The 27558-nt window shown below is 33.5% G+C and overlaps 1 protein-coding gene across 3 annotated transcripts in view; it reads right to left on the bottom strand.

The window, feature by feature from the left end:
* Positions 1-27558, bottom strand: part of LOC114324206 (ankyrin repeat and SAM domain-containing protein 1A-like) — a 351154-nt gene that overhangs the window by 227045 nt on the left and 96551 nt on the right. For all 3 annotated transcript variants that reach the window (XM_028271967.2, XM_028271968.2, XM_028271969.2), the window contains exon 5: positions 13491-13613. In XM_028271967.2, the coding sequence (XP_028127768.2) occupies positions 13491-13613 (123 nt within the window). The remainder of the gene's footprint in view (positions 1-13490; positions 13614-27558) is intronic.

Below are 27558 nucleotides of genomic sequence, written 5' to 3'. Positions count from 1 at the left end.
AGCTTCTTATTACAAACAAATCGTCAATCTGGGGACGGCTTGCCGAGCCGAGCTTTATAATAAGAATTCACACACAAACAGAAATCTTATCTATACGTAAACATACGATGGGAACAAATAAAGGTTCTTCTCAGAACCAACTGACTAGAGATCTCGGACCGTGTATCCGAGTCTGTCACCTTAACATCGAGGGCATAAGCCAGGCAAAATGCCAAGTGTTGCAAAAACTCCTACACGATAACGACATTGACCTGGTTGCCATACAAGAGACCCATACTGAAGACAAAGTCCAGCTTGATTTAAGGGGAAAGATACCTGGCTACGATTTACTGGGAGCCACCTATGATAAACATTACGGCGTCGCAACCTACATTCGCTGCAATATAGAAAATGGTTTCCTACTTTCTGCTTCCAATGAAAATAATATACATGAAGTAGTCACCAAGATTGGAGATATTACCGTAGTTAACATATACAAACCTCCAGCCACTACATGGAACCCAGAAGTGCTAAAGACTCATCCACATCCTACTATATACATCGGCGACTTCAACAGCCACCACGAAATGTGGAAGTACACCACGAATGATGAAAATGGGGAGGCACTAGTAGAATGGTCCGAAGAGCAAAACACATACCTAGTTTTTGATGCCAAAGACAGAGGAACATTTAAATCAGCTGCATGGAGAAAAGAATATAACCCAGACCTATGTTTTGTCTCAAAAGATACCAATGACAGACCACTAACAACTGCGAGAAGTGTCCTTGCAGACTTCCCACATACTCAACATCGTCCGGTGCTTATCACCATCGGAATATCAATTCCAATAATTAGGTCATATCCTCGACCCAGGTGGAATCTTAGAAAAGCAAACTGGAAGAAGTTCTCTGAACAACTAGACCGAACCTTGAGCTGGGTCCCTCCAACCAGCAAACATTATGAGAGGTTTGTGGGCGCAGTAATAAGCACTGCCAAGAAAACCATCCCTAGGGGGTATCGCAAAGAATATGTGCCTGGATGGACTGAAACATGCGAAGACTTATACACGAAGTTTCTCGAAAGTGGTGACCGAGAAATAGCCGATGAGCTTTTACACAACATCGATACAGCTAGACGCCAAAAATGGATAAAGACTGTCGAAAACCTTGACTTCAAAAAATCAAGCCGGCAGGCATGGTCCTTGTTGCGGAAAATTGGAGGAGCTAACCAGCTGGAATCCAGAGAGTCTAAAATGTCTCCTAACAAGGTTGCCTCCCATATAGTATCTCTATCCAGAGCTCCACGAGATCGAACACATACTACCAACGTGAAAAGAGACTTAAGGGCATTAAAACAAATGAACAGAACGAACTCCGAATATTCAGCAAGAATACTTATTTCTGAAATCACACATGCGCTGAAAGAAATGAAATCAGGTAAAGCACCTGGCTTTGATGGTATCCATCCAGAGTTCTTGATACACAGTGGTGCATACACGAAACAGTGTCTTGCAATGTTCTTTAATGATATACTTCAGTCAGGTAACATTCCTTTCTCACTTAGGCGAACAAAGATAATTGCAATTCCGAAACCGGGCAAATCAAACGATAAGCCAGAAAACTACCGCCCCATAGCTCTACTCAGCATGGTATATAAACTATTAGAAAAGCTTCTCCTCAACAGAATTAGTCACAGGATACTAGAAAATGTCCCCATTGAACAAGCTGGCTTCCGCCCTCATCGAAGCTGTACGGACCAAGTGCTGTCATTAACAACTTTTATAGAAGCTAGTTTTCAAAAGAAAAAAAAGACAGCAACAGTATTTATAGATCTAACAGCAGCATATGATACTGTTTGGAGACAGGGATTAATATATAAACTGGCCCGCATTATCCCCTGCAGAAAGATAATTAACCTCATTGACAACATGCTGACCAACAGAGCCTTCCAGGTTATAATGGGAAAGGAGACGAGTAGACAGATGAAACTTAACAATGGTCTTCCACAGGGTTCTGTCCTTTCCCCTTTACTTTTCAGCCTCTATATTGCTGACATGCCTGAAACCGAATCTCGGAAGTTTGGATATGCTGACGACTGGACCCTTGCAACAAGCCACCAATCTTTAGAAACTACAGAAATCACTCTCACGAATGACTTATCCATCCTCAGCGAATACCTTAAGAAATGGAGACTACAGCCAAGTACTACAAAAACTGAAGTATCAGCTTTTCATCTAAACAACAAGTTGGCAAACAGAGAATTGCGAGTGTATTTTAATAACAAGCTGTTAAAACACAATAAATACCCGAAATACCTTGGGGTTACTCTAGATAGAACGCTCACATTCAGAGAACACCTGACGAAAACAGCAGCAAAATTGAAAACACGCAACAATATAATACAGAAACTCTGCGGCACTACATGGGGGTCCACAGCATCAACATTAAGATCCTCTGCACTTGGCCTGATATATCCAGTGGCAGAATACTGTGCTCCAGTGTGGCTAAATAGTAGGCATACCCACCTGGTCGACACCCAACTAAACCGTACTATGCGTATGATAACAGGCACAATTAAGCCCACCCCTACAATGTGGCTACCTACCCTTAGTAATATAGCACCACCCAACCTACGCCGCGAACATGCATTGGTTAAAGAATATAACAAAATAATGGACAGTCGCCAGCTTCTAGTCCACAACGACATCCCCGATATTCTTGGAAACCGTCTCCGATCCAGGTTACCCCCTCTACAATCTGCTCAAGCGCTGCAGCAATCCAACTTTGACTTAAATACCCGATGGAGAGAAGATTGGGAAAGTAGGACAGATCCGCATTACCATAGTCTACCGGACATCATAGGGAAACCTGCGAATTTGAACGTCCCCGTAAGATTTGGGCAGCCCTTAATCGAATTCGAACAAACTGTGGAAGATGCGCCGACTCCCTCCACAGATGGGGTAAACTCCCCTCGCCTTCTTGTGACTGCGGCGCTGCAAGACAGACGATCAGTCACATTGTTCAGGACTGCCCACGCAGAGCATACACAGGCGACCCTATAGACTTTGTAATGGCAACCGAAGGGTCAATCGAATATATAAAAAAATTGGACATCTGTTTGTGATGCATTGTATAATGCATAAATCTAAATATATTCTGTGATATACTTAAGCCATACGCTAAATAAAATCACACAATCGCAATCGGGTGCATGGCTGTAGGATCATTAATTTGAAAGTCTATTACGCACAGCGCACAGGAATCACTTAACGTATCGGATCGACCGAATTCTTTTAAAAACAATGAATAAAATTTAGTCTGTATTATCTCAAAGATATTTTTTTATTTCACAGAAAAGAATATCATCAACTCTGATTAAATTAAATATTTAACAAAATCTATAATGTGTCTATAAATGTGTGGGTCGGCACTGCCGACCCTGACGAGCCGCCACTGGTTTAACATTATTTAGCAGTTATGTATCTTTGTTAACCCTCCTTAGTACTTCCTCATTAGTTTTCTTGCTGTTCAAGGTATCTTCAGCATCCGTCTATGAATCCACATTTCCAATGCTTCAATTCTGTTCATAGTCGATACTTTTAGTGTCCACACTTCTGCACCATACAAGAATACACACCACACATAACACTTAACCATTATTTGTCATAGTTCTAAACTGAGATGATTATTGCAAAGAAATGACTTCATTTTCATACAAGTAATTTTAGGCATTGCTAAAATTACCAAATAAAGGGAATAAGGGAAGGGAATAAAGGGAATAAATGACATAAGTCATTTTGTGAACTTTTTTAACTTTTTTAACATTTAATTGACGCTCTGCATCTAGATGTCGGTTAAGATTAACGACTAAAAATTTGGTTTTGTTTTTGATTAAGTTTATTTTAATGCACATTTCCTCTCCGACTCCGTGAATACAATCAAGCAGAATTTTGAGGCCTTAGATATTTTCTGAGAGAATTACTGTATCGTCCGCGTATCTAATTACATATTACATAAAGTAGTTCCCCGTTGATTTTTATTCCATATGGCTGTCTTAGCCCAGTCGGGATAGCATTTGACCTTGCATTACGAGCTGCCCCAAATTTTATTTTTGTAATCTTTAGGGGGGTCAATAGTAGTATAAATTTAAAATCTCGACTGAATTCCGCCGTTGCGTTAGCCGCCATCGTAATTTTAAACGAGAAACGTTTTTGCTCAATATCTCCGCCATTTTCAGCTTTTTACAAAAAGTATATGAACCAAAATTGTTGAAAATGTGATTTTCTATAATTTCTATTATTACAATTTTTTCGAGCGGTCGATATTTTCCGAGTTATTGTGAATTCTAACTAACTCTATTGTGACTAGCTCTAACTGTCACTATTCCGGAAAATAGTGATAGTTAGAGCATAATTATTGCATTATTTCGTTTATTATTGGTTTTATGACAAAAATGTCCCATACAAAAATAGAGAAAATGAAATTATACACAATTTTAATCTCTTTAATTTTTTTGTTAAAATTAATATTTAAGGTAGTACGTATGCGGTAATGGCGTGAGGGTAAGACCTAATTGATTTTATAGCAATTGTTTTTGTTCAATATCTACGCAAAATATGATTTCCTACAATTTCTTTTTAACAATTTTTTTCATGCGGTTAATATTTTCTGAGTTAGGTGGGAAATAGTAAAAAGTGGAAGGAGAGCATAATTATTGAACTGAATCTTGTTTCCGAGCTGCCACAAATTTTATAATTCTATCCTTTAGGGGAGATCAATAATAGTAGTGTAAATTAAAAATCTCGACTAAATTCCGCGGTTACATTAGCCGCCTGATTGATTTTAAAGAAGAACTGTTGTTGCTTAATATCTCCGCCACTTTCAACTTTCCGACAAAAACGGTAGAAACTAAAATTGTTGGAAATGCAATTTCCTACAGTTTCTTATGCAAAACTTTTTTATGCGATCAATATTTTCCGAGTTAAGGGGGAAAATAGTGGAAGCGGATTAGAAGCATAATTATTGAATTGTCTCATTTATTATTAACTTTACGACATAATTGTACGTAAACAAAAATAAAGAGAATTATATTTTATACAATTTGTGAAACTTCCAATGAAACACCAACCAAACTAAGTACATAAAAGACATAAATAATGACTTATATGCATTAGGTTCACTTAATTTTATTAACTAGCGGGTTTTATTGGTTGATTTTGTCTGCAGATATTTTCAGTTTCATGTCAGCTAATATTTCAACATTTTTTTTAAATTTTGGACCTTGTTGGACGGGATTTTCCCATACCCCCCTGTAGACCCGCCACTGGTTCTCACGAAAAATTGTAGTAAATCGTAATTGCGACAATTTCAGTTCTTACACTTTTTGTCGAAAAGTTGAAAATGGCGGAGATATTGTCCAAAACCAAATGCTATAAAATCAAACGGGTCTTACGCTCGCACCTTAACCGCATACGTTACCCTACTACCTTAAATATTGATTTTATCAAAAAAAAATGAAAGAGACCAAAATTGTACAAAATTTAATTCTCGTCCTTTTTGTATGGATACATATTTGTTGTAAAACTAATAATAAACGAGATAATTCAATAACTATGCTCTGTCACTATTTTCCCCCCAATAAGTCTGAAAATATCGACCGCACAAAAAAAATTATAATAAACGAAATTATAGAAAATCCCATTTTCAACAATTTCAGTTTCTATACTTTTTGTCGAAAATAGCGGAGATATTGAGCAAAAACGGCTCGCGTTTAAAATCAAGATGGCTGCTAACGCAACGGAGGAATTCAGTCGAGATTTTAAATTTACACTACTATTAACCCCCCTTAAAGATTCGAAAAATAAAATTTGGGGCAGCTCGGCATGCAAGGTTAGGCCTGTTATTAGTCTAACCCGACTGGTCTGACTATCTGTCGAGTGCCTTTTTAAATAACTGGCCCGAGTAAACATTGAACAACGTTAGAGACAACATGCAGCCTTGTCTGACTCCTCGTTGTAGGAGATTTCGTCTCCATAAAACGAAAGCAGTTGCAGGTAGTAAAGTCTCCCAACTTTTACAATAGCAGTTTGACTCCAGTACAAATTTTTAATGACTAGAATATTTTTGTTATCTCTGGGATTACTATATTATTATTAAATATTTTAAAAGTAACACATCATTTTTTTTAAATAAAGTTTTCATTTTACTAACAATTTTCACCGCTGTACGTAAGAAATATCGTGGACATTCCGTATACAAACACAAAAAGGTGTCAACGACCCATCTCTGTTAATGAGTAAGTGTGTGTAATACACGCTAATTATCGATGCATATGATAGTTAATTGATTGCACCAATTAACCTCTCTATGCGACGAAAAAAAACTAGGTACAAGTAACACAGCGCAAAGCGTATTTTCCACAGCGTGCTTTACAATGCTCACTGGAGCCAGTAATTCTTTACATTTTTTACTAAAGAGATCAATTACTGGAGCACAAAAATATATCCAATTAATCATTATTTTACTTACTTCCACCAGTTGAAAAAATATTTGGAGAGAAATAATAAAAAGTGGAGAGGAAAAAAATTACCAGGTACTGACCACGGAGAGGTGAATGGCTAATTTTATTCATACTTTATATTTTTGAATGTGCTGAAAACGAAAATGTGATTTATATTGAATTTTATGTATGGGAACATTGTTAAAATCGCAATTTTAACCTAAAAATAAAAAAAAAAGAAATCATGTTTTTGCGTTTACCTTGCTACAACTCTGTTCAATTTTAATATTTTTTTTCTGAAATTTTTACAGTATATAGCTCTAACATTTCTGAAGACAACGGTATCTGCTTTAAGCTTTAATTCTTATTCTGATAAATGTTATGAATTTTTCAAAGGAAAAGGTGCGGATTTGTGCATGGCAAAGTTTAATCGCAAAAGTTGAGTGACGAAATTTAAAATTTAGCCTTTTAATCACGTTTATGTTAAAATAGAGAGTACAAAGAAGCTTTCTGGAAAATTTTAGATCAAAATGTTTTTTAGAAAAAAAAATAGTGCAACTTCTATTATCGACATTAGAAATCCCCAATTTAACAGTTATTTTTCGAGATAGTGACCATGGGCGGTGAATGGTTCATTTTTGTCTTAGATTATGTTTTTGACGGTGCTGAAAACGAAAATGAAATTTATTTTAAATTTTAGGTGGGAGAATATTATCAAAATCGCAATTATACCATAAAAATAAAAGTGAAATCACGTTTTTTTGCGTTCAACTCGCTACAACTCTGGTCGATTTTAATATTTTTGTCTAAGGTTTGTACACTACCTATATGTTGCTCACTTTTTTTAAGACAACGGTATCTGTTTTAAGTTTTTAGTCTTATTCTAGTAAAAGTTATGAATTTTTTGAAGTACAAGGTGCAGATTCGTGAATTACAAAGTTTAATCGCAAAAGTTAAGGGGCAAAATTTAACATTTATCTTATTAATCACGTTTATGTTAAAACATAGAGTACAAAGAAGTTTTCTGGAAAGTTTTAGTTACAAATGTTTAATAGAAAAAAAATGGCGCAACTTTTAATATAGACGTTATACATCCCCAAAATAACGCTTATTTTTCGAGATACTGACCATGGGAGGTGAATGGCTAATTTTGGTCTTATTTTATGTTTTCGATGGTGCTGACAATGAAAAAGAGGTTTATTTTGAATTTTATGTGACCGAACATTGTCAAAATCGCAACTTTAACCTAAAAAAGTGTGAAGTCACGAATTTTTATGTTTAACTCGCTACAACTCTGTTCCATTTTAATCTTTTTTTATTTCTACGGCATATATTTCTTACCTTTGTGAAGACCATGAAAGTAACTGTAGTCTTTCAGTTTTTTTTTTTTATAAAAGTTATGAATGTTTAAAAATAAAAGGTGCAGATTCGTGAATTGCAGAGTTAAATCGCAAAAATTAAGTAACAAAATTTAAAATTTATCTATTTGATTACTTTTATGTTAAACCATAAAGTTCAAAGAAGTTTTATGGGGAGTTTTAGGTCTAGATGTGTTATAAAAAAAAATATGGTGCAACTTTTAATTTTAAGAAAAACGTGGTGTAACTTGTTTTTATTTTTAGGGCAAAATTGCGATTTTGACAATTTTCTCCCACCTAAAATTCAAAATAAACTTGATTTTCATTTTCAGCACCATCAAAAACATAAAGTAAAACCAAAATTAGCCATTCACCACCAATGATCAGTATCTCGAAAAATTAGCGTTATTTTGGGGATTTATAACGTAGATGTTAAACGTTGCACCATTTGTTTTCTATAAAACATTTTAATCCAAGACTTTCCAGAAAACTTCTTTGTACTCATGTTTTATTTTTGAATTTGATTTAAAATCTATATTTCAAATTTTGTCAGTCAAATTTTGCGATTAAACTTTGCAATACACGAATCTCCACCTTGTACTTTAAAAGATTCATAACTTTTACTAGAATACGACTAAAAGCTTAATGCAGAAACCATTGTCTTCAAAAAAGTGAGCGATATAATATAGTGTACAAACTTTAGAAAAAAATATTAAAGCGGACCAGAGTTGCAGAGGACTAAACGCAAAAAAACGCGATTTAATTTTTTTTTATTTTTTGGGTACAATTGCAATTTTGACAATATTCCCCCACCTAAAATTTAAAATAAATTTCATTTTCGTCTTCATCACGGTCAAAAACATAATCTATTTCGCACCTGACTACTATTTACTATTTAATGTCATCATCATCAATGGTGCTACAGCCCTATGAAAGAGCCTCGACCTTCCCAAGTCTATTACGCCAGTCAGTCCTATCCATTGCCAACCGTTGCCAGTTTGCTGCGCCTATTTTTCTTCCATCCTCATCTACACCATCTTTCCATCTAAGTTTTGGCCTACCCCTATTTCTACTTCCCACAGGTTGTGACATAAGGATTCTTCTAGGAGGGTTGTTATGATGTGATCTTGCTAGATGTCCTGCATATCTTAGTCGTCCTATTCTTATAAGAGATACGTCTTTTCCACCAAATATATGTTTATATCTGTGGTATACCTCGTAGTTGTACCTCCTCCTCCAAATACCATTTTCACAGATGCCACCGAATATGCCTCTCAGGATCCTTCGTTCAAATATAAGCAGAAGGTTTTCATCTGCCTTGGAGATGGTCCATGTCTCCGATCCATATGTCAACACTGGTTGTATAAGGGTTTTGTACTATTTAATGTACTATTTACTATTTCCGTTACTATTTAAACCTTCAATGGGCCTAATAGCTATACAACTTGTTATACATTTTATCAAGATCAGATATTCATTGATAATTATACAAGAACTTTGAAGAAAAGACCTTTGAACCGTAACATTGTCGCTTTTAATAGTTTTATCAAAAATATCATGCAGCATCGAAGTTATTAATTTTCAGTACAGTAAATGGGCATTAACGCGAAAATGTAGGATTACGCCATGCGTTACTCTTCCGCCAAAACAGAATGCACACAAATACATATACACGCAGATGACGTCCCTGCATGTTTCGGGTGTATATTTCGTATGATAATAATCTATACAACAATATGGCATCATCGCAGGTGTGTCACAGCGAAGCTTCCTGTTTCCAACAATTTCAGTAATGGAATATTATTTTTTGCGATGTCCCACTATGTAGATCAATTTATGAATATATATTGAAACGCAAAATAATTAAAAGCAGCCTTTCCATTTATAGACACATAAAACACGTTATCACGATAAGTTAAAACAAATATAAGCACATTTTAGCATAAGTGTCCAAAAGGAAAAGGGGAGCTGACAAGAAAGAAAAAAATATATCAAAGCGAAACTCTGAAATATATCAAAATTCAAATCAAAGCAAAATCTATACCAACGGGTCTAGCATTGGTATCCAAAACCAACAAAGCACAAGGAACTATGACTTTTCCAGTTGTGTAAGGAATCCACATAATTATTCAAGAGGTACTAGCTGTAACATTTAAGTGATGCGTGATGTAGCGTTTTTATTTTTCTAGTAGTAACTGTGCAAATGTGTCTTTAAAATTTTGATTATGCTGTAAGTACTAAGATACGCCGTAGTTCGAGTTTCCCGTATAAATAATTTCGTCTATTTTTAAGTTAAAAAGTATGAGTATTTTTGCCACATGACCAAACGTGTATTATAATCAGAGACTCACTTTCTTTCCCGAAGTACCTATTAAAAATGTTTATACTAACATTTGGTTTAAGTTGTCTGGCTTTAAGGTATAATATACTCAGACACCAAGATTGATTCATTTTTAGTTTCCTGTTGCGATAGCTGCCGACATTAAGTAATTAGCCTATTAAATACAGTTTTGTGGTAAGAACTTGCATTTTGCGGTACGTCTTGTTTATTTATTTTTTGTTTGATCATAAAATATAGAAAATTTTTATCTTTCTAGAGTTCTATTGCCGGGTTGTATACAGTGCCGTGCTCCTTATTAGGTCTTCGCCTTCTCTTGCTCCATTGTTTCTTTTTTGCCGAATAGGTAAGAACATATCTCAATTGACCTGATCCTAGTAAAAACCTGATCAGGTTTTTAAAGGTTTATCAGGTTTTATATTGGCGTACCCAACGTGGAGCCAACCTTTTATGGTTCTAAGACAGTAGTTCTTTTAGTTCATTTCTTTTCCTTTTATGTGAATTTTCTGTATTATTACTTTTTGATATCTTTGTATACATGTTATTTCTGATTTATTTTTGTCTTTAATTTTTTTGTTAATACTAAACAGGTAGACTTATCCTGCTTCTTTGTTTTTGATTAGTTATTTTCGATACCTCATTTTTAGTTTTAGTTGTACAGCTCACATTTTAGTTTGAATTTTGTATTTTAATTGGAAACTTATTTGTGTATTTAAACTGAGTATACATAACAGACATTATGTTCTATTATTATAAATTTTTATTTCTTCTACCAATGGTAGTATGTTTGCACGTACAATTAATTGTTGACTATATGCATTGTTTAACTCAGAGTTTGTCAAACATCTAGTAGTTAGTTTTAATTAATTTATTAGACATTTATTAATATTTACTTATTTTGTATATCATTTATTATTATTTCCTTATATTTATATTTACTGAGTTCTGAGTTAATATATTTGACAGCAGTGTAAGATACCTGGGAGAGTGATCGTAGATCATTTTCTTGGCGCCCATGATTTGTTAGTTTTATTTAATTTGTTCTTCTTTAGCGATTATTCATCTTTATTCATTTTCAGTACATTATTCTTATCTTAATGTTTTCCTTTTTAGTTATCATCGCTATCTACTTTGAGCTACCGTCTTCGACAAGCATGCAAATTGGCCGTATCCATCCTTGAGTGTCAAGTTGTCGTTCTCTTGCGTCTCTTGCTAGCCCACTCCATTCAGCTTGCCTCTGTCTATTCATACTTTTATTGTCAGTTCATCCCACTTTCTTCTTCATCTTTGCATCTTCTCTACTAATACTATTGCAAAGGTAGTATTTTCTTACTTAGGCTTCTCAACGTAGAAGCCACACGTTTTTGATCTATTAGCTACATCTAGTTACTCTCTTTTTCCTTACTTCTGTTGGAGTATATCATTCTCTTTACTTTTACTCCAACAGAAGTTCTTCTTTTTTGTTATATTGTCTATCAGGTTTATCATAGGTTTATCAGGTTTTTACTATGACCTCTAAAAATATTAATGATTATTCAGGCTTCCACAATAAGGTTAGGGTAACTTACATCTTAAACTTTAAGCGTACATAAAATCCGTTCGCTCAACTCAAACGCGTTTTGACAGATTCAAGTAGGAACCATACAACACAAAAATTCCTACCTCACACTATTACCAGCTCAAATAAGCTTATTCTTTCATTAAAAATCTCCTCAAAATATTTTTATTTCGTTCAATAAATAATTTTCTCATTTTTGTTATCAGTGCATTATTATACAGGGTGTCACGAAAAGATTGGTCATAAATTATACCACACATTCTGGAGTCAAAAATAGTTCGATTGAACCTAACTTAGCTTAGTACAAATGTGCTCATAAAAAAAGTTATAGCCCTTTGAAGTTACAAAATGAAAATCGATTTTTTTTCAATATATCGAAAACTATTAAAGATTTTTTATTGAAAATGGACATGTATCATTCTTATGGTAGGATCATCTTAAAACAAAATTATAGTGCTATTTGTCCACCCCATAAAAATTGTATGGGGGTTTTGATCCCTTAAACCCCCCAAACTTTTGTGTACGTTCCAATTAATTCATTATTGTGGTACCATTAGTTAAACACAACGTTTTAAAACTTTTTGGCTTCTTAGTATTTTTTCGATAAGCGAGTATTTATCGAGATGCGGCTTCTTTTTTAATATATTTACATAAAAATTTTATGGGAGTTTTGTTCATTTAAACCCCCCAAATGGTTGTGTACGTTCCAATTAAACTATTATTGCGGTACCATTAGTTAAACACAGTGTTTTTAAAACTTTTTTGCCTCTTAGTCTTTTTTTGTCATGTTTTATGTTTTATGTTTTTGTCATGTTTTATGTTGTTATGTTTTATGTTTTTGTCATGTTTTATGTTGTTATGTTTTATGTTGTCATGTTTTATATTGTCATGTTTTATGTTTCATGTTTTATGTTTTATGTTTTATAAGTCACGTTTTATCGAGAGGTGGCTTCTTTTTCAAAATATACCTAAAAATGTAAATTATAAATACATTTTCAGATTATTAACAGGTCTCTATAATCGTACTTAACCATATACAAATATGTGGTGGATTCGATAAATATTCAAAATATCTCGATAAACACTGGCTTATCAAAAAAGTCCTAAGAGGAAAAATGTTTTAAAAACAGTGTGTTTAACTAATGGTGCCACAATAATAATTAAATTGGAACGTGCACAAAAGTTTGGGGGGGTTTAAGGGAACAAAACCCCCATAAAATTTTTATGGGGTATACAAATTTTACTTTAATTTTTATTTAAGATGCTGCTGCTATAAGAATGCCACATGTCCATTTTCAATGAAAAATCTCTAAGAGTTATCGATATATGAAAAAAAATTGATTTTCATTTTGTAACTTCAAAGGGCTGTAACTTTGTGTGTGTGCACTATTGTATATAGGTAAGTGAGGTTCAATCAACCTATTTTTGACCCCAGAATCTGTGGTATAATTTATGACCAATCTTTTCGGGACACCCTGTATAATAGTATTATTGTGTAAATACATAATTATTGGTTTGAATAAGATTTATGTTATTTATGTTTGTTTACTCTTAATATCGACTGTGAGCACGTGTGCTTGGTTGTATGTATAGTAATTTTCAGCCACGTCTAGTCTGTCACAATGTAACTAACTTTGCAAAAAATAATTACTAAAATTACTAGACATTTGTAACTGAGATTGGCGAACCGACTATAACAGGTTCGGTTACCTTCTAGAAACTCCAAAAAATTATACGGGAAAATAAATTCAAACTTACTTGTGGCCATTTTTGCTAGCTAGATGAAGTGGAGTATGAGGAAATACAGTGTCAGGTGTAGTCCTCTTCAAACACTGTATAAGGGATGGATCAGTCCTTACCAATAGTTCCACCGTGTCCAGCCTGAAAAAAATCCCAAATGATAAGCAAAGAATTTGTATACAACAAATTACAAACAAAGAAAATTATTTCCTTCTGTATTTCTACCCTTATTCAACTCACATAACAAAAAATTCAAACGACGCCGACGTCGAAATAAACTTAGGCGTATGTTTAAATGCTCTACCAAAAGAAATAAAACATAGATTAGACAGAAAACAAATAACTAGAAGTACCACACGAGATCAATGGCAAACACTAAAGATCTTGCATTAAGGTACGAATGAAATTCCATCCACACAAATACATATTATGAAACCTTTCTTTCTGATCTTTACACATTTTTCTAAGTTGCTCCATTTCTACTGTTATGTTTTTCGTGTGTATTCTTTCACATTTATCTTTTTACCTTCTCTACCTTCTCTAGTGTGTACCACTTTTTACCTACTGTCATTTTTACACATGCACATGTGTGTCCATTGCAACAAGTTGTATTAAAATAAAATATCATTAGTTGCTCCAACTAGACTTGTTAACAAAAATACTGAATGGAAAAGTTTCCAAATAGACCTTGAAGAGAAGATTAACCTCTCAGTTCCATCAGAACCATTGATCAACTAGAGAAAGAAGTAGAATTACTCAATAAAAATGTACAACAAGCTGCGTGGAACAACAGCAAAACAGTGTCGAAAGAAGAAAAGGAAATAACTACCCGAAAGAAATCAGAGAGATGATAACTGAAAAAAGAAAACTTAGACGCAAGTGGCAACAGTCTAGAGCACCAGTTGATAAAACGAGACTAAATAATACCACACAACAAATGGAAAGAGAAATTCAAAGAATAAAAAACGAATCGGTTAGCATCTACCTAAGTGAACTATCAAATGATAGTACTACTGATTACTCACTGTGGAAGGCTACTAAACGATTAAAAAGACCAATCTTACAGAATCCACCAATTAGAAATACTAATGGTAGCTGGGCAAGAAGCAATATACAAAAGGCTAACAGGTTTGCTGATCACCTAGAAAATACTCTGCAACCAAATGAAGAACAAGAAATAATAAACTGGGAGCTCCCTGATCAAGATGAAATGGAGAGTATCCCTGTAACTAGGGATGGCGGTTTTTGACAAAACACCGGTTTTCGGTTATACCGGTTTTTTTGCTTACGGTTTAACCAGGCGGTTATAACCGGTCAAAAAAAACGGTTTTTCCAAAAACCGGTTTTCGGTTTTTTTAATCCAATAGGTTACAATGTTAAATTTACAATGAACTTTAGTTTGCGATACTCCACTCGACTCGATACTCGATATCAATACGATCAAAATTAGCACTATCGAAAGAACATCAATATCAATATAAATAAAACACAAATTTTAATAAAACCATTTTATTCTACTAATTATTATATTTAATTATTATTTTATTATTATTATTATATATTTATTGATTATTATTAAATAATATAGCGTAAGATTAATATACAGGGTGTTTCATTAATAATTGTCCATATACTAACTAGAGAAACCTTATCACAAAATATGAAGAGTTAACCTAAAACACTTAATTAAAGTGTGGTTCCTTACTGAGTTACAGGGTGTTTTATCTAAAAATTTAAAAATTATTTTTGCTCAGCATTTTAAAACTATACGACGCATCCTTTTTATACTTGGCAGAAAGTGAGACTACTATACACCCTACTAAATTATGATAAACAAACGTTTTTAGCTACTACCAGAGGCGTACGACGGTTGACCCTTCTCGAATTTCACTTTCTGGTCAACCATTCACTTTCCCCCGTCGTACGCCTCTGTTAATAGCCAGAAACGTTTGTTTAACATAATTTAGTAGTTTGTATAGTACCTGTACTTCCTGCCAAGTATGAAAAGGATACGTCGAATAGTATTAAAATTCTGAGCAAAAATAGTTTTTAAATTTTTAGATAAAACACCCTGTAACTCAGAAAGGAGCCACATTTTATTTAAGTGTTTTAGGTTAAATCTTCGTATATTGGGCTAAGGTTTCTCCGGTTACTATATGAACAATTATTAATGAAACACCCTGTATACATAAATACAATTTAACCCAACCATTTCAACTTATAAAAAATTTCCAGACTCTTTCAAATGGGATTTAAAAAATTATATCAACATAAATATTTTACTTAAAAATAAATTGGATAATGCAATTTGCCTTTATTTTTACTACCATCAAAAAATGTATCATGTATTTCTTTTAACACGTTTGTATATTTGTATAATAGGTACATTTTAAATCATTTAATACTTCCTGTATGGGTGTATCCTTTTTGAAAACGTAGGGAAATCCTTTGAGATTCGTATTCGTAATCAGTAATTCGATATTCATAGTCTCAGAACATTATTTTTGGTAATCAGAAAAAGTCATTCACCCACTTTCAATGTTACCATGTTTTATTATAATAAAGCTTTATTGTTTCTGGCTGATGTGAATTTGCTCATTCAGTTTGCTTCTGTATGTATAAAATAAAATTTTAATTACGGTTTTGTTTGGAATAATTACTTGAGAATAATAATTATGATTGGGATTCAAAATAATACCTAACCTAATCCAAAACACCGTAAAAACCTAATAACCGGTTTTTACTTTAAAAAGAAAGAACCGGTTATAAACCGGGACAAAAAAACCGGTTTTAGGTTAAAACCGGTAGGTTTTTCCATCCCTACCTGTAACTCCAAAAGAAGTATATATGGAAATAAAAGAAAATATACACCCAAAAAAAGCTCCAGGATTTGATCTTATCACTGGAGAAGTGTTAAAGCAACTACCAAGGAGAGCTATAATAAAATTAACACGTATTATAAATGCTTCCTTTAGGTTGAGATATGTACCAAAGATATGGAAGGTGGCAGAAATTATAATGACATTAAAACCAGGAAAACCTCCACAAGAAGCTTCTTCATATAGGCCTATTTCACTGTTGCCTGTCATGTCAAAATTATATGAAAAATTACTCTTAAAGAGACTAAAACCAATTATACAGCAAAAAAATCTAATTCCTAATCATCAGTTTGGGTTTAGAGAAAACCACTCAATGATAGATCAGGTGCATAGAATAACAGATATAGTAGAAAAAGCTCTAGAAGAACAAACAGTCTGTTCTGCAATTTTTCTTGATGTAGCGCAGGCTTTTGAAAAAGTGTGGCATGAGGGATTATATCACAAAAAGAGGTGCTACTTACCAAAACAATATTCTGAACTCCTAGAATCATATATATCTGACAGATACTTTCGAGTTAAAAATGAGGAAGCATATTCAGAATTAAGAGAAGTGACAGCTGGAGTTCAACAAGGAAGTGTCCTAGGGCCAGTGCTATATCTGCTCTATACCTGCGATATCCAATCATTAGAACCAAATACAAGTGCGACATTTGCAGACGACACATGCATTCTAGCAGTCGGACAAAACCACTAGGAAGCTGCAACTATGCTACAAAACTCTGTTGAACAAATTAACATCTGGAACAGGCGATGGCGTATCAAATTGAATGAAACAAAATCTGTTCATGTCAATTTTACTACAAAAGAGAACAACATATCCCAGTCAGTATAAATAGAAACCAAATACCGTATGCAAATACGGCAAAATATTTGGGTATGACATTAGATTCAAAGCTACGTTGGAAAGCGCATATCAAGAAAAAAAAGGAAGAATTAGAAATTAAGTTCAGAAAGATGTACTGGTTAATGGGGAAAAATCCACTCTGTCTGCTAATAACCAATTGTTACTGTATAAACAAGTCCTTAAAGCAACATGGACATATGGGATACATCTATGGGGCTGTACAAAAGAAAGTAACATCCAAATCATACAACGATACCAGAATAAAGTGTTAAGAACATCGTCAACGCTCCATGGTACTTCAGAAACTGTGATCTTCAGCGAGACCTCCAGATGGATACGGTTAGTCAGAGAATAAGTAAGTTTGCCGAGAGTCATGAACAAAGACTCTCCAACCATGTGAATGTCGAGGCCATCAATCTCCTAGACAACGCCAACCAGATAAGAAGACTTAAGAGAACGAAGCCGTTTGAGTTAATGCTAAGTTAAATAAGTGCGTTAAGTGAAAAAGCAGAGCAAAGTACGGCTATAGTGTACACGTTAGCTAGTAGTACTATTATGTATTAGAGCCTAAGGATTATTGCTGAATATGATCTTAGATATGTTTTTTGTAATATTTTGTAGTTAGAACTAACTTGCTTATTGACCATTGATTGATCAGATAGCAATAATCATAAGATTCCTGTTGGAGTTTTATAAAAAAAAGTTGCTCCAACTATAACCCATGGTTTGGCTATGACTTCCATTTAAATATGTACCTATCTGCTAATGTTTTCCCATAACACCTTGGCCCTGGTATACTCAAGGCTCTTGTATCGGGCGAATTTGAACTCTCCGGCAGCAATAGTAAGTCTTCGCAAGCTGGCTTATTGTGCCACCCGTGTTGAGCTGCCCCCCCCCCCCCCCACTTGCAAAAATCAAAAAACAAATAGCCCTCATTTATGAGCTATTTATGAGCTCTCATATTCCGCAAACTAAAAATTTTGAGCTCGTTCCACTGAGCAGGAATTTGATACTTTAGTTCTACTACTTAAAAATAGGAATATTGAATCGGTTTTTGCGGCAGAATTACGAGCTATTTATGAGCTCTTGAAATTATATAGTTTAGATTTTTGAGCTCATCCCCTTAACCCCCAAACAACCCTTTAATTGATTTAACTTAACAGAAAAATGCTGAGAAAACTTAAAATATATCGTATTGCGGATATATTTCCTATAGCTTATATACTCTAAGAATAAACTATTAAATCACGTGCACTTCGATTATTGAGCTACAACCCCTTCGCAAGAAAACCACCCTATCTTCCCGGCTTAAGAGAAAGTTGTACTTAAAATGCATTAAACTAATTATTTGGCGACTACATATCATTGAATAATTTATAAGCTTCCAAATTACGCGCATTTAGATCAGTAAATTGCAATTTATTATGTATAGTGCAGTCACTGAAGGTAAAAATCAACGATTACCTTCAATTTCGGTGAATCTTCATCGATTTTCACGAAAATTGGTCAGTAGTTAGAGGATACGTCAAGAAACAAAGGTGACATGGTACCACCTTGCGCCCTTACCCTGAGGGTGTATACCGCCCCTTCTCGGGGGTGAAAATTATTTTATTAAAAATAACTGCACAAATCAATAAAAGAACAAATTAAAAGCAAAATTTATTATACAAAGTTAATAAAATAAGTCAATACTTTTTAAGTTATTAAAGATCAAAGATTTTAATTATTCGTGAAAAAATGCATGTTATGAAGCGGTTTTTCGTAAATCACTGAAAAACTGTAAGTTTTTACAAAAAAGTTAATAGTAGTTTAATTCGTATAGCTTATATTCTAAGAATAAACTCTTAAATCACGCGCCTTTCGATTATAGAGCTACAACCCCTTCGTAAGAAAACCATCCCATATTCCCGGCTTAAGAGAGAGTTGTACTTAAAATAATTTAAATTAATTATTTGACGACTACATATCGTTTAATAATTTATGAGCTTGCAAAATATACGCATCTCAATTATTGAATTGCCATTTTCTTTCTATAGTGCAGTCACTGAAGGTAAAAATCAACTATGATCTTCGATTTCGGTAAATCTCCATTCATTTTCACGAACTAACAATAACAACTTGGGGTTTTAACCTGGGGTATATGTCACCCCTTCTCGGGGGTGAAAATTACTTTATTAAAAATAACCCCACAAATCGAGAGAGGGACAAATTGTAAGCAAAATTTGTTATATAATGTGATTAAAATAAATCAATACTTTTTGAGTTATTAAAGATCAAATATTTTAATTTTTGTGACAGACAATGCATGCTTTAAAGCGATTTTTCATAAATAACTCAAAAACTGTAAGTTTTTACAAAAAAGTGTTCATCACTAAAATTAAAGCTAATATAAAATATAATAAATTGCTTAGTTGAAAAACCCTTTAATGTTAATTTAAAGTAAGTTATTGGTAATTAAATGTATATTGTTTCTGCGACTATTCAAATCTAAGGATTCAAGCTTAAATAACGGGAAAGAGATGCATTTTATAACACTTAGGTACTAAATACTTGTCAAAGTACTTAGAAATACCTATCAAAAATGAGCTCCAGAAAAAGTTGATAGCATCAAAATCCGCTCACCAATTTTCGTGAAAATGAATGGAGATTTACCGAAATCGAAGGTCATAGTTGATTTTTACCTTCAGTGACTGCACTATAGAAAGAAAATGGCAATTCAATAATTGAGATGCGTATATTTTGCGAGCTCATAAATTATTAAACGATATCTAGTAGCCAAATAATTTATTTAAATTATTTTAAGTACAACTCTCTCTTAAGCCTGGAATATGGTGTGGTATTATAATATCACCCTGTACAAAAGATGTTTAAAACTCATTCAAAGTCATTAATCCATGCAGTATCTGTTCTTGGATTCAATAACCGCAAGTAACATTGAATTGTCATGTTTTGTTATTATTTAAATATGTATATAAACATTAACTCGGTCGAGAAAGAGTATTATGATTATTGATGTAGTTGGAAGGTATTCACGTATAGGATAGGTCAAGTTAATATTGTAAACAACTTATGTAGTGAATCATCGACTTCGAATTAAATATAATGTTATCGGAAAACCTGAGTTTTAATTAATTGGGACCAGAAGGCAGCAACATCACGCTATTTAATACAATGGGATGGTTTTCTTGCGAAGGGGTTGTAGCTCAATAATCGAAAGGCGCGTGATTTAAGAGTTTATTCTTAGAATATAAGCTATACGAATAAAAATACTATTAACTTTTTTGTAAAAACTTACAGTTTTTCAGTGATTTACGAAAAACCGCTTCAAAACATGCATTTCTTTCACGAATAATTAAAATCTTTGATCTTTAATAACTTAAAAAGTATTGACTTATTTTAATAACTTTATATAATAAATTTTGCTAATAATTTGTTCTTTTATAGATTTGTGCAGTTAATTTTTATAAAATAATTTCCACCCCCGAGAAGGGGCGGTATCCACCCTCAGGGTAAAGGCGCAAGGTGGTACCATGTCACTTTTGTTTCTTGAGGTATCCTCTAACCACTGACCAATTTTCGTGAAAATCGATGAAGGTTCACCGAAATTGAATGTAATCGTTGATTTTTTACTTTCAGTGACTGCACTATACAAAATAAATTGCAATTTACTGATTTAAATGCGCGTAATTTGGAACCTTATAAATTATTAAATGATATGCAGTCGCCAAATAATTAATTTAATGCATTTTAAGTACAACTTTCTCTTAAGCCGGGAAGATAGGGTGGTTTTCTTGCGAAGGGGTTGTAGCTGAATAATCGAAATGCACGTGATTTAATAGTTTATTCTTAGAGTATATACGCTATAGGAATTATATCCGCAATACGATATATTTTAAGTTTTCTCAGCATTTTTCTGTTAAGTTAAATCAATTAAAGGGTTGTTTGGGGGTGAAGGGGATGAGCTCAAAAATCTAAACTATATAATTTCAAGAGGTCATAAATAGCTCGTAATTCTGCCGCAAAAACCGATTCAATATTCCTATTTTTAAGTAGTCTAAAGTATCAAATTCCTGCTCAGTGGAACGAGCTCAACATTTTTAGTTTGCGGAATATGAGAGCTCATAAATAGCTCATAAATCAGGGCTATTTGTTTTTTGATTTTTGCAAGTGGGGGGGGGGCAGCTCAACACGGGTTATTGTGCCGAAACCTATAGAATCATGATTAAGGTCATTGAGACCGATTTGGGATGCAGAAACCACGACCGTAGTGCAATCTCTCCTCGTTCGCTTTATGTTTTTACTTTTGGATTCACAAGTCATTAAATTCTGAGTTCTCTTTAGCTTGTCGTCCACACAAGATAAAGTACTGGTCACAATACACTATATTGTGATACTACTGGCTTGATCTCTTTTGTTGCATCTTCTTATTTAACTCACAAGACACATCACAAGAATGAGGCAAATGTGTAACCACCACTTTGATTGGGCTATCTTTCTTATTCTCATAGCTGGAAAATGAGCATCCTTTTTCATTCATCGATGCTGCCATAGCTCTATAGCTGGAACCTAGACAATGTAAACGAGGGGGTACGATAACACGCACATTGTTTCACTTTGATTTTTAACCCTTAACTACTTACATGCGGTATGCCATACCGCGCCGAAAATATATTTTGTTGAAAAACGTGTTTTATAAAAGATTCCTAAAACACCATCCGTATCTATGTACCTTCAAGTGGTGTGTAATTGTACCTGTTTAGTTCCCAACTGCTCACGTTTTAATATGGTTAAGGCCGTCTGCACATTAGGCGACGCGACGCTCGAACTACTAGACTCGATTCCAGTCACGTAGGTCTCTCCCCGCCAGTCAAGTTCCTTCGTTGTGCCATTGAGCTGCGTAGACGGTGCGTTTAGGACTGCAAATCTCCTCGTCTTGTACGACTCTCGTCCTTTGCGATCCGTAGCGCACGAGAAAGTTCGAGTGAGACGCACGTTTCCAGTCATATAGGTAGTTTATTTTATTTGTTTCCTTCGTTTTTTGTTGTTTTTTGCGCTTAATTAATTTTGGTTTTATTTAAAGATAGATGCATGTTATGTTAGTTGCTTGTAGTACTACCTACTTAGTTCAGAGAAATGAGGAAAAAAAATATCCTGTTTGTGACACAACCCCTCCAGGCCGAAACCAAATTTTTTAAGTAGTATGAGCATCTATAATAATAACCTATATGTTTCCTGCAGCCGATTTTGATGATATACATAGTTATAAACAAATGAAGATCAAAAACGGTAAATTTTCGCTTTTGTCGTCTATTACCAAAAAGTTAAGCATTTTAAACAAATTTGAGAGTAAGAAACTCATAAATCGTATATAAAACTTCAATATGACGTTCGCTGAATATGAAACTGCAAAATAAATCATAAATTTTGAGTTTTTATAAATATTCTTAACTTATGTAAAAATTAACTTAGAACCTTGCTGAGGCTTCTGGTGCTTAAATCATACCCTAAATTTCAAAGCAATTGGTCAAATGGTTTAAAAGTTATTTAATTTGTTTATCCCAAATTATTTTTTTTTGCAACACTATAAGTCAGAAAATGATGAAGTTACAGTAATACTTTGAATAGTATATGAAAGAAGAAGATTTACACTATTAATTTAATTAAAAAAAAATGACAAAGAATAATTCTAAATATTGCAAAATTATTTTGCAAGAACATGTGACTTAAAAAGGGGGGGCTAACTTCGTCCCTAATAATTGTCCTAGGACAATTGTTTTTCTTTCTAAATATGTATAAAAATTCAGTCTTTCTAGATATGAAAAAATAATTTTTCTATGGGTAACGGTTAAAAGGTTATTCTAATTGTTTATAAGTAAGCAAAAAATCGACATGTTTTTAAAAATAATTTTACACTGTTTAAAATTACTTTTTGTCATTTTTTTTAATTAAGTTAATAGTATAAATGTTCTTCTTTCATAAACTGTCCGAAGTATTACTGTAACCTCATAACTTTCTGACTTATAGTGTTGCAAAAAAATGAATTTGGGATAAACAAATTAAATAACTTTAAAACTATTTGACTAATTGCTTTAAAATTTAAAATATAATTTAAGCACAAGAAGTCTCAGCTTTCCGTGTAATAAGAAGGTTCTAACTTAATTTTTACATAAGTTATGAACATTTATAAAATCTCAAAATTTATTACTTATTTTGTAATTTTCTAAGCAACAAATAAGGACAGACATATTCAGCGAACGTCATATTGAAGTTTTTTATATGATTTATGAGTTTCTTATTCTCAAATTTGTTTAGAATGCTTCACTTTCTAGTAATAGACGAAAATAGCGAAAATTTACCGTTTTTTGGTCTTCATTTGTTTATAACTATGTATATCATCAAAATCGGCTGCAGGAAACATAAAGGTTATTAATATAGATGTCCATACTACTCAAAAAATTTGGTTTCGGCCTGGAGGGGATGTGTCACGAGAAAAATCTTATTTATCTGGACTAACTAGCTTTGTGGAAATATATTATTTGTAACATAAAATTCTGAAAACATTAAACTTTTGTTTTTAGGTGTTTAATATAAAATTCGTTGGGGCAGTAGAAAAATGTCCTCAGTATTAATTCTCATTGTATTCAAATTATACTAAAAAAATGCGTTCTTCCTGGGTGGAAGATGTGAGCAAACTGAATCGACTAGTGTGCGGAGGGCAATCGCTTGTGCCGCAGGGTTCGTACAAGACGAGCAAGACGCGCGAACTTCGAGACGTGTCTTCGATCGACCCGTGTGCGGACGGCCTAGGCTTTGAGCTATGTTGACGTAAGCGAGCTCGCAGACCGAAAGCAATATCGGACATCGCATGTGGCATTCATTGCGAAAAGATACGCACTGAGTGTCACATCTGGTTTTCGGTGAATCTTCGGTGACTTTCGGTGAAATTTCGTTCACCGAAAACCAGATGTGACACTCAGTGTGTATCTTTCCGCAATGTATGTTATGCGATGTAGGGAGATGGCTTTGGTTTGAGATCTCCCTAAAGGTATCTTGCGGTATCACGTACCGCATGTCAGTGTTTATAGTCCGTCCGCTATAACTTTTTCCATGCGGCACGATTCATTTTCAATCAAATTAAGTCAAAACAGAAAGTGAAACGTACGCCGATGTGTGTAGTATATATCGTCGGTATACTGCGAAAACCAGGTAAATGACAAATTTTAAAATATTGAGTTAAGTATACCAAAATTCTCAGCTTTTTACGCTCTACATACAGGTAAAACCCAGTAAATGATACGGCTTACCATTCAGCAGATAATTTGTGTGATAAACAAATAAGTTACAAATAACCAACTTTTCATTTTCAAGTAAAACAATATATCGTTACTTACTTTCACAAAATTAAAGTTCTGTTGCATGTAAAACCAAGTAAGCGCACATATATTATTTTGCCGGATAACAATATATTTCTACTGCTGTATGCCATATTCAGTAAAAAGGTAATAAATGTCTTTAATACATTTTACATGTATGTTTTATTAAAATTTCTCATTCATATCGACTGGTAAAATCGATAATATCGACTATATTTCTTTGAATGGTCAAGAGGTACAGGTATGTGAGAAGTTTTTTTGTAAGACACTTTGTATATCAGCGTCGTCAATGCAAGATGTCGTAAGAAAAATTGATATTCTGTGTTGTTATGCAGATACGGGCAAGAGGCAAGCATATTATACTGCCAGATAAAACAAGCATTGAAAAACGCAAAATTGTGAAGGCTCATATTGAGTCTTTTCTAACCATGGTCCGACATTATATCCGCCAAAGTTCGAAGCGTAGGTATTTGGAGAAAAATTTGAGTATAAGGAAAATGTATCAACTTTATGTAAATGATTTTCAGCTGAAGAAACCGGAAGGTATTAGCGAAATTACATACCGAAGAATATTTTCTAACGACTATAATTTAAGCTTTTTTGTCCTAAATAAGATCAATGCTTAGTTTGTAATAAATAATATTTATTAGCCCTATCATATTATGATATGGCTAATCCAACTAAGAAACCGGATTTAGAAAACAGTTACAGACAACATCAGAAAAAAAAGAAGTATGGAATCTCGAAAAACGAAATGATAAGAAAAGCTCTAATCAACAACGGAATTTTGTTTCAATCACTTTCGATCTACAGGCTATACTACAGATTCCAGATTAACTGGACAATTCATATATTCTTCCCGAAAATTATGGGTCAACAATTTGTGTGTAAATGAAGCCGCATTACCAAATGTAGCTTACCGTTTTGCCTGGTCAGAAATTAACGGTAGACGAGGAAGTTCTGAAACAGAAAGCATTATACTCAACTACTTATCAAAATGTGTCCCAGAATATGTAAGCAAGTGAAATAAGTGTATTTTCTTATACCTGTGGAGGACAGTATCGTGACATAAATTTTTAGAGTGGGACAATCTTGTATGGAAGTTGACCCTATACATAGCAGTCATCTAAACCGTTAGAAATCAGATCTCTCTATGGTATGGCAGATTACTTGTCTGTTTTTGCAAAATGCAAGGGAAACTAAAAATGTCAAAGTCAGTGATCAAAAAATATGTATAGAACCATACAAGTGTAAACATTTTAAATACGTACTACGACTTTTATGATTTAAAAAAATTGACACACACTCTAATTAAAAACCGAACAAAAGACCAAAACGCCGAAAAAATAATGTGGTTAAAGATAAAAAGATGAGGTTCGTGAAAGAAGAGACAAACAGAATCCATTTCAATTATGACGCTTCACCAAGCTTCATTTCCTTATTGATACTGCACGGCAGTCAACAAGAAAAAAGCAAGCTGAGTTATCAACTAACATAAGCATGCTTATGTTAGTCGATAAAAACTTAAGCAACTTTATGATAAAACTTCGCCAACTAGCATAGCAAAAAACAGAGATTTGTTACAGCTATTTGATAAGGGAGTTATACCGGAGGAATATAACAGGTGGTATCGTATTTTACGATGCCAATGGCATCTTGTCAGATTCTGCTTTCAGTGACTAATATATACGCATAGTAATATTATTTTCTTGTATCTGTAACACGTTCAAAATAAATTTGTTTTTTCTATAAAACTGCCTATCATTTATGTAAATAATATCCATATAACTACAAACAGCTCTGAATAAAATGTTTAGGGAAAACCAGTTAAATGTTATAATTATTGACTAATCTCTTAAAAACATTGCTATTAACTAGTTAAAGCCTCATATTCCGATCACAAAACTACAAAATATTATATTTGGTTTATTATATTTGTTATAAATGTGTTATTTTAAGGGTAACATTAATTTAGATTTACAGGTAAAACCAGGTAAGTGACCGCATCTCCATCTTAAATTTAGGTTTAATCAGCTACGTGTCTTAACTTTTTCAAACTAATGATAGAATATCATTTCTAATATAATATGCATCTTTTATTAGAATACCGAATATCAAACACAAGTTGTCCTCTTAATTCAAAATAAAACACTAAACTTTAAAAACGTTTTTTCTCGGTTTCGGTATTTCGGCAGTTACCTGGTTTTCGCAGTATACCGACGATATACAGTATACAAAATATATATATGTACCTACACATCGACGTTCGTTTCAATTTATGTTTTGACTTAATTTGATTGAAAATGAATCGTACCGCATGGGAAAAGTTATAGCGGACGGACTATACGTTTCTATAGTTAAAAGCAGTACAGTGTATCTGTTTTTTGCTATTAGTATGGCAGCAAGTTCATTCAGTTGTTCTAATTTCAAGTGCTTTCAACATTATTTTACTACTTTTCAACTTTTTTAGTTACCAATGCTCAAATTTTTCTTGTATCTAATCCGATTTTAAGGGATTTTGTAAAAACCTCCACCATTTTCAACGAAAACTTTACGTTTATAAATTCGCAAAGTCTCTGTGTTATTGCGTTGCCGTTCCTGCAATACTTAGAGCAGATTTATCGACGGATTCATATGTAGTTTTGTCTTCTGAATCCAAATCTGAAAACGGCATTTCGATATCTCTAACCGTCTTTGAGATAATCGACCTCAAAATCTAAAATGTGACGTCACAATCCTTTTAATTTCTGCCGACACACTAAACGTCAGCTGAAATCGTTGCTAGTAAGTAGGCAAGTTTTTTAATCTGAATTTGTTAAGCAAAGCATAGGTTATTTACATTATTCGAGTTTGACACTCCGTGAATGTCAAACTAAATTTTAAATAAAGTATTAATAAAATATCAATGACATTTGATAGTGAATTTAATTATTAATAAAATAAATACGATGTTCAAAAATACAATTTGAGTATACATATTTTGAAAGCAA

The sequence above is a fragment of the Diabrotica virgifera genome, chromosome 5 (assembly GCF_917563875.1).
Source record: "Diabrotica virgifera virgifera chromosome 5, PGI_DIABVI_V3a".
NCBI classification, from domain to species: Eukaryota; Metazoa; Arthropoda; class Insecta; order Coleoptera; family Chrysomelidae; genus Diabrotica; species Diabrotica virgifera.
Note: the sequence above shows the minus strand (reverse complement) of the source record. Positions and strands in the feature narration are given on the sequence as shown.